General features: G+C 56.7%; 1 protein-coding gene across 1 annotated transcript in view; it reads left to right on the top strand.

Annotated features, from left to right (window-relative positions):
- The window catches only part of LOC145340255 (EH domain-binding protein 1-like), a gene marked incomplete at its 5' end in the record, with an annotated part of 47946 nt that extends 43336 nt beyond the window's left edge, over positions 1 to 4610 (top strand). Inside the window, 3 exons of the mRNA XM_080184703.1 lie at positions 255 to 328; positions 1251 to 1365; positions 4195 to 4610. Of these exons, the coding sequence (XP_080040829.1) occupies positions 255 to 328; positions 1251 to 1365; positions 4195 to 4282 (277 nt within the window). The remainder of the gene's footprint in view (positions 1 to 254; positions 329 to 1250; positions 1366 to 4194) is intronic.
- Between the last annotated feature and the right edge of the window lie 4325 nt (positions 4611 to 8935).

The raw sequence follows: 8935 nt of genomic DNA, 5'->3' as shown, positions 1-8935 counted from the left end.
CCCCATCAAACACTCCCAGGACAGGTACAGCACGGGGTTAGATACAGAGTAAAGCTCCCTCTACACTGTCCAAACTTTTGGTAGATGTTACAGAATCAGAGAATGGTGACAGTCCAGAATGTGTTTGCTTTACCTCGAACACTCACTCAACTCTCTCTCTCTTTCTCTGTCTCTCTCTCTCTCTGTCTCTCTCTCTCTCTGTCTCTCTCTCTCTGTTTCTCTCTCTGTGTCTCTCTCTCTCTCTGTCCCTGTAGGGAGGAGGAACATGACCTCGAGAGACGGTTTGAGTTATTGAATCGGGAGTTGCGAGCTATGATGGCCATTGAAGGTAAGACACTTCCTCCCCTCTGAGGGTGCCCCCTCCTCCCCTCTGACGGTGCCCCCTCTTCCCCTCTGAGGGTGCACCCCCCTTCCCCTCCATGGGTGCCCTCTCTTCCCCTCCGAAGGAGCGCCCCCTCTTCCCCTGCTGGCTATTTGACTGCAGGTTGCCTCGCGTCTAGTCCCAGAGCAGCTGCTGTCAGCGTGTGTTCCCGGGGTGGGGGGCATTGGGGGAATGGGCGGGAGTAGGGGGCTGGTTCCCTTCCCACCGGATTTCGGATATCCTGTGGAAAGCTAATCACTAACACGCTCTGCCTCCGCTCCCGGGCGAAAGTCTATGGGATCTTGCTGTGCACAAATTGGTTGCCATGGCGATTGGAGGGAGTAACGTTGCTGCTGTGTGTTTTTGGGGCAACCGGTGGTTGTGAGAGATTAATGTCATCTCTCCATCTATCTCTCTCTCCCTCTCTCTCTCATTCCCTCTCTCTCTCTCTCTCTCCCTCATCCTCTCTCTCGTTCACCCTCTCTCTCTCTTTTGTCCTCTCTCTCTCTCTCGTGTCCTCCTTCTCTCTCGACCTCTCACTCTCTCTCATTCTTTCTCTCCCTCTCTCTTTCTCATTCCCTCTCTCATTTTCCCTCTCTCTTTTCTCTCTCTCGTTCCCTCTCTCTCTCGTCCTCCCTCTCTCGTTCTCTCTCTCATTTTCTCTCTCTCTCTCTCATGTTCTCTGTCTCTCGTTTTCTTTCTCTCTCCCTCTCTCTCTCTCGTTCTCTCTCTCCCATCCCCCCTTTCTCGGCCTCCCTCTCTCTCTCTCTCGATCTCTCTCTCTCTCGATCTCTCTCTCATCCCCACTCTCCCTCTCATCTTCCCTCTCTCTCTCGTCCTCTCCCTCGTCCTCCCTCTCTTTCTCTCTCTCTCTCGTTCCCTCTCTCAGATTGGAAGAAGACGGATGCCCAGCAGCGTCGAGAGCGCCTCCTGCTGGAAGAGTTGGTGTGTTTGGTCAATCAGAGGGACACCCTGGTGCGGGACCTCGATGCCAAGGAGAGATTGTGAGTTTGAACGGGAGCTCTGGGCGAGCGTACCACCCAAGCCACAACCGGAAAAAAATGTCCCGTGGCCCACAAGAAGTAGGCCACTCGGCCCATTGAGACAGCTCCACTGCCCAATACTATCATCTTGACTCCATTTTCCCACCCATTCCCAATATCCCATAATCCCCCACTCCCTAGAGACCATCCATTCCACAACTTTGAATCTACTTGTAGAATCCCTACAGGGCTGGAGGCCATTTGGCCCATCGAGTCTGCACCAGCACTTATTTCGTAACCCCATGTATTTACAAAAACCTAGTCCACATTCTTGGCAGTTAACTGTCAGTCTACATCAACTGGTGCATTCTCTGTGGCAATTGTTCCAGTGAGAATCAAGAATATGTCCCTTGGTCTGCAAGGGATAGGCGCAGGTGTAGACCACTCGGCCCATCAAACGTGCTCTACCACCCAAGACTTTCATCTTGACTCAATTTTTTCCACCTGTTCCCTATATCCCACAATCTCCCCCTTCCCAGAGAGCCCAAAAATAGCCCTGAATCTATTCGTAGAATCCCTACAGGATAGAAGGAGGCCATTTGGCCCATCGAGTCTACAGCGGCACTTACCGCAGGCTTAGCCTGTAAACGCTCATATTTACCCCACTGATCCCCCTGAACCTCGTCCACCTTCTTGGTAGTTAACTGTCGGTCACCTCAACTATTGCATTCTCCATGGCAACGGTCCTGACGAGAAACAAGAAAATGTCCCTCCCCTCAGCCTGCGAGAGATAGGAGCAGGTTGTAGGCCACTCGGCCCATTGAGTCTGCTCCACCATCCAATACTATCATCTTGACTCTATTTTCCTGTGCATTACCTAGTTCCCATAGCCACCGCACCCCCGCACCCCGACCCCCTCCCCCCCCAAAAGTGGAGAGACCAAAAGCCCATCCATCCCACAGCGTCAAAACTAGAATCCCTACAGTGCAGGAGGCGGCCGTTTGGCCCATCGAGACTGCACCAGCGCTTAGCCCATAATCCCACGTATTTTCCCCACTGATCACCCAGAACCTACTTCATATTCTTGGCAGTTAACTGTCAGTCGTCGTCAACTTGTGCATTCTCAATCAATAATCAAGAATATATCCATCGGCCCGCAAGAGATAGGAGCAGGTTGTAGGTCACTCAGCCCATCGAGCCTACTTCACCACCCAATACTATCGAAGTGCCTGTTCCTGTGCTATCACGTTCTAGGTTTCATTGCGTGCTGTACGTGCACACTATCCTTCTGTTCCTTCTACGAGCACAACTATTCTACGTAAACACCACTCACTATTTTCTCACCTTTTCCAAGTGACTCTGTCGCGTTCTATCAGCCAAAGTGAATAACCGTGCCTTGCTCTATATTGTATTCCACCTGCCATCTTGTTACCCACTCACCTAACCTGTCGATAACACTTTGCACTCTCTCTGTGTCCTCCCCACAGCTTACCTTCCCACCTCGCTTAGTATCATCAGCAAACTTTAATACATTATTCTGTACAATATGTACAAGATGTGCAGGTTAGGTGGATTGGCCATGCTAAGTTGCCCTTTAGTGTCCAAAGATGTGCAGTTTAAGGGGATTGGCCATGCTAAATTGCCCCTTAGTGTCCAAAGATGTGCAGGTTAGGTAGATTGGCCATGCTAAATTGCCCCTTAGTGTCCAAAGATGTGCAGGTTAGGTAGATTGGCCATGCTAAATTGCCCCTTAGTGTCCAAAGATGTGCAGGTTAGGTAGATTGGCCATGCTAAATTGCCCCTTAGTGTCCAAAGATATGCAGGTTAGGTGGATTGGCCATGCTAAATTGCCCCTTAGTCTCCAAAGATGTGCAGGTTAGGTGGATTGGCCATGCTAAATTGCCCCTTAGTGTCCAAAGATGTGTAGATTAGGTGGATTGGCCATGCTAAATTGCCTCTTAGTGTCAGGGAGCTAGCAGGGTAAATACATGGGGTTATTGGGCTGGGACCCAAGTGTGATTGTTGATATGAGGGGCCAAATGTTGGGATGCTACAAATCAATGGTTCACTCCAATAGTCACGGCCTGCTCACTTGAAAAAGCCCTTGTTTGAACCCACACCCTGCTTCCTATCCATTAACCAATTCCCTCGCGCTGAATTAAACACATGCTGTCGAAACTTTTCATCCTGCGCTTCTCAGGATCACTGACACGGAGAATGCACAAGTTGATGGTGACTGTCAGTTAACTACCAAGACTGTTTGCAAATGTACACCTGGCAACCTGGTTCTGCTTGGTCAAGGCATTGCCCTGAGGAATGAAGCAGCGAATGGCTGCCACTTATTCTGTCCAGCTGAAACAGGTGCAATGTGCATATAGGTTCTTTCTGTCTGTGAAGTACAGGGCCCCGTGTGGGTCCCAGTACTGATAATTTTTAATTGGTTATCGGAGTAATTCTTAGCACTCTGATGAGTATTTGGCAAATGTCATCCAATCAGGAACGTTGGACAATGCGTTTTAAGTTTTGCAAGCGCAGGCTAGTTGCGTACGCTCTGTATCTTTCCCATTGCAAAAAGTGGAAGGGACATGGTGAGGGACAGAATGTGGGACTCGCTCCCACGGGGAGTGGGGGAGAATGTGGGACTCGGTCCCACGGGGGGAGTGGGGGGAGAATGTGGGACTCACTCCCACGGGGGGAGTGGGGGAGAATGTGGGACTCACTCCCACGGGGGGAGTGGGAGACTCACAGAGTAAGTGGGACAATTTCGGTGACACAGACAGGGGGTAAATGATTTTCGCTTTCTCCCCTCCCCTCCCCACACCGCCCCCCCCCCCCCCCCCAACAATACAGAGCCGAGGAGGAGGATGCACGGCTGGAACGAGGCCTGGAGCACAGACGTCAGAAATATAGTCGTCGAGAGAAGTGTGTGATAAACTGAAGGGGGGAGGGAAGAGAGGGAGAGAGAGAGAGCGAGACAGAGCAAGACAGAGAGAGAGAGAGACGGACAAACGGGACAAGAGCTGATTACCTCGCGCCGTTTGAGATTTGGCAGTGCCATGACGATGGCGATTTTGGTTGGACGCATGCCACGCCGCGCCAGGGGTGACTCTGAGACGGCGAGGAACGGAGAGAGAGAGAGAGAGAGAGCTGTCATTTTGACCTTGGATTCCTCTCACACCCTGTGACAACTCCCCCAACCCCATCTCTCCCCAACCCTCCCAATCTCTCCCCCAAACTTTCCCCATTCCCCGCCAATCTCTCCCCATTCCCCCCAATCTCTCCCCATTCCCCCCCAATCTCTCCCCATTCCCCCCAATCTCTCCCCATTCCCCCCAATCTCTCCCCATTCCCCCCCAATCTCTCCCCATTCCCCCCAATCTCTCCCCCTTCCCCCCACACTCTCCCCATTCCCCCACACTCTCCCCATTCCCCCAATCTCTCCCCATTTCCCCAAATATCTCCCCATTTCCCCCAATATCTCCCCATTTCACCCCCACACTCTCCCTATTCCACCCCCCACACTCTCCCCATTCCCCCAAATCTCTCCCCAATCCCCCCCAATCTCTCCCCATTCCCCCCAAAGTCCCTCAATCTCTCCCCATTCTCCCCGTTCCCCCCAATCTCTCCCCATTCCCCCCACACTCTCCCCATTCCCCCCAATCTCTCCCCATTCCCCCCACACTCTCCCCCTTTCACCCCATCTCTCCCCCTTCCCCCCCACACTCTCCCCATTCCCCCCACTCTCCCCATTCCCCCAATCTCTCCCCATTTCCCCCAATATCTCCCCATTTCACCCCCACACTCTCCCTATTCCACCCCCACACTCTCCCCATTCCCCCAAATCTCTCCCCAATCCCCCCCAATCTCTCCCCATTCCCCCCAAAGTCCCTCAATCTCTCCCCAATCTCTCCCCATTCTCCCCGTTCCCCCCAATCTCTCCCCATTCCCCCCAATCTCTCCTCAATCTCTTCCCACTCTCCTCCACCACATTGAGAGATATACCCTTTTTATTTCTCGACCCCACCTCCCCCCCCCCCCCACCCCCTCAATTCCTCTGGTGGATATCGGATTGGAGCGAATCTTTGCGTTCTCTCGCCCGCAGTGACGAATTCAGATATTTGTAGATAATGGCGGGGCACGCAGGATTGGCAATGGGGAGGGATTTACAAGGTTGCGAGTCTCGAGACTAGCTGGAGAAGCCATTATCATCTCTTCCACCCTTGGGCAAGGGTCTGTCGCAAGTCCGAGGTTTGGGGGTGGGGGGAGATGTGGAAGGAGAGCACCCCCCCCCCTGCACTTTTCCAACTGCCCACCCCACGACGACCACAGAGAACGTTCTGGAAATAGGAGGCCAGAAAACACGACGGAGAGATGCCACGGCGAGGGGGGGAGGGTGGAGCTGCTCAGGATTCTCTTGCTGATATGCCTCTCCCCACCCCCCCCCCCCCATTCCTGTCAGTCGCTCCCGCCATGTCAGGAGGCCCTGGGTTCGAGTCTCCCCTCCCTCCCACCCCATTCCAACCCTCCCCCCACCACCCCCAAACCCAGGGACTTGAGCCCGACACTTCCTGAATGGGAGGGACTGGAGGAAGTTACAGAGATAGGGAGGGGGGTGTAGGGGCTGGAGGAGGTTACAGAGATAGGGAGGGGGTGTAGGGACTGGAGGAAGTTACAGAGATAGGGAGGGGGTGTAGGGGCTGGAGGAGGTTACAGAGATAGGGAGGGGGTGTAGGGGGCTGGAGGAGGTTACAGAGATAGGGAGGGGGTGTAGGGGGGCTGGAGGAGGTTACAGAGATAGGGAGGGGGTGTAGGGGGCTGGAGGAGGTTACAGAGATAGGGGGGGGTGTAGGGGGGCTGGAGGAGGTTACAGAGATAGGGAGGGGGGTGTAGGGGGGCTGGAGGAGGTTACAGAGATAGGGAGGGGGTGTAGGGGACTGGAGGAGGTTACAGAGATAGGGAGGGGGGTGTAGGAGCTGGAGGAGGTAACAGAGATAGGGAGGAAGTGTAGAAACTGGATGAAGTTACAGAGATAGGGAGGGGGTGTCGGCCCTCAAAGAGGTTACCTACACTACACACACAGGGGAATTGACTGATGTCCAATCACAATCCTGGAACTCCCTCCCTAACAGCACTGTGGGTGTACCTACACCACACACACGAGGACTGACTGATGTCCAATCACAATCCTGGGAACTCCCTCCCTAACAGCACGGTGGGTGTACCTACACCACACGGGAGGGGGGACTGCAGCGGGTTAAAGATGGCAGCTCACCCATCACCTTCTCAAGGGGGGGCATTTAGGGATGGGGGGTAGACACTGGGCCCGGACAGCGAGGCCCCACAATCCCGAATTCTGGAATTCTCAGGCTGCGGAGGTGGGGAGAGGAGGGAGACGGTGGGACACGGGGTGGTGGGGGGGCGGGGGGGGTGGGATACGGGACGTCGCAGGGTGGTGGGATTTGGGGATACGGAGGAAGCCGGGGGCTGGGGGGGGAGCGTGCAGTCCGTCGGGGGGGGGGGGGGGGGGGATGTATTGTGTCGATCTGGCGTTCAATCCCGCCAACCCCTCGAAACCCACTCCCCCCCCCACCTCACTGGTCCCCTTCTCCTCACTCACCGCACCATCCGCTCCCCCCCCCCCCGCAATTCCCCCAGCTCTGGCATTGCTGTCATGGGGGTCCACCCTCCCCACGCGCTCTCTCTGTCTCCCTCCCCTCTCGGTGAAGGTGGAGGAGGGGTGGGGGTCTCTGATTGAAGCTGTGAAGGCCTATTTTTGTCCTCCCTGCTCACCCGCTCCCCCACCCACCCCCTGGAGCTCGACGCAGGGTGTGAGGGGACGGTATGTCGGGGAGTGGGATGGGCTGGGGTATTTATATTTGAGGTTGAACGAGGTGTGTTTTATTTGTCAGGCGTTGGGGGAGGGAAATCCGCTCAGAGGGCCGGGATCCCCACGCCGTTGTTGCACTATTATTTGTGGATTTTTGTTTTGTTGGGAATAAAAGCCATCTTGACAATGACTCCCCGTTCCTTTCCTCCTCGGACCCCGCGGCATTGAACACACACACACCGTCGGGATCCTTCCTGCGGCGTTCCCCACCTCCGCGTCCATCATTGTGGGGGACACACACACCATTTATATGAAGTCATATAAATACTATTTATCCATTCCCTGGGACACGGGCTGGGCCAGCATTTACTGCCCATCCCTAGCTGCCCCTTGGAGGGGCAGTTGAGAGTCAACCCACACATGGCTCTGGGAGTCACATGTAGGCCAGACCGGGGTAAGGACGGCAGATTTCCTTCCCTAAAGGGGAACCGGATGGGTTTCTCCCACAATGGGTCATCGGTAGATTCTTAATCCCAGGTATTTTTTATTGAATTCAAATTCCACTGAGGTGGGATTCGAACCCGGGTCCCCCAGAACGTTAGCTGAGTTTCTGGATTAATAGTCTAGTGATAATACCGTGGGCCGTCACATCGTCGGGAAATAGGAGAAGACGTTGGTGGTGAGGGGTGGGGGGAGATCTTCTTGTCGGTTAGTAGCACCAAGGGAACCCCACTCAAGACTGTGGGGGCTGGGGTCCCCAGTCTCCGGGGAGGGAGGGGGGGGGGCGCGAGGGTCCCCAGTCTCGGGGGGGGAGGGGCGAGGGCACAGGAGTCTCCAGTCTCCGGGGCGGGGGGGGGGGGGGCACGAGGGTCCCCAGTCTCTTGGGGGGGGGGGGGGGGGGGCACAGGGGTCCCCAGTCTCCAGGGAGGGGTGGGGCGCAAGGGTCCCCAGTCTCTGTGGGGGGGGGGGGGGGGCAGTGGCGAAGGCACAGGGGTCCCCAGTCTCTGGGGAGGGGTGGAGCGTCAGGGTCCCCAGTCTCTGGGGGGGGGGGGGGGGGGGTGCACAGGGGTCCCCAGTCTCCAGGGGGTGGGGCCTGAGGGACCCCAGTCTCGGGGGGGGGGCCACAGGGGTCCCCAGTCTCCGGGGAGGGGTGGGGCGCGAGGGTCCCCAGTCTCTGCGGGGGGCGGGGGCACAGGGGTCCCCAGTCTCCGGGGGGGGAGGGGTGTGGGGGTCTCGAGGGGGGGGGGGTTCACGAGGGAGGGGTGCAGCAGGGTCCCCAGTCTCAGGGGGTGGGGAGGCCCCCAGTCTCCAGGGGGCAGGGGTCCACAGTGTCTGGGTGGGGGGGCCTCCAGGGGGCGGGGCCTCCAGTTCCAGTCGCCAGGGGGCGGTGTCTCTAGCCCCTCGTGGGCGGGACCTGTCGCCAAGGGCGGTGCCTGTTACCAGGGGCGGAAATGATTAGCATCCCCACCTCCTGTGGCGCAGCCCTGATCCCGTTGCTAGGGGCGGAACACGTTGCCAAGCAGGGTGGGGGGAGCCTCCTCCGTTGCCAGGGGGCGGGCCTGATCAACCGCGCATGCCCTGTTCCGCGGCGCAGTCACGATGATGCAGCTGCCCCGGGGAGCGTGTTCCCTTTCCGCGACAGTAGGGGCGGAGCCTGTTGCTAAGGGCGGTGCTGTTTAACCAGCGCGGGGCGCATGCCCTGCTCTGAAGCGCAGTTGCTAAGGGGCGGGGCCTGTTTCCAGCGGGCGGAGCCTGATGCCACGG

The sequence above is a fragment of the Carcharhinus amblyrhynchos genome, unplaced genomic scaffold (genome assembly GCF_965287045.1).
Source record: "Carcharhinus amblyrhynchos unplaced genomic scaffold, sCarAmb.v2.hapA scaffold_877, whole genome shotgun sequence".
Taxonomy (NCBI): Eukaryota; Metazoa; Chordata; class Chondrichthyes; order Carcharhiniformes; family Carcharhinidae; genus Carcharhinus; species Carcharhinus amblyrhynchos.
Note: the sequence above shows the minus strand (reverse complement) of the source record. Positions and strands in the feature narration are given on the sequence as shown.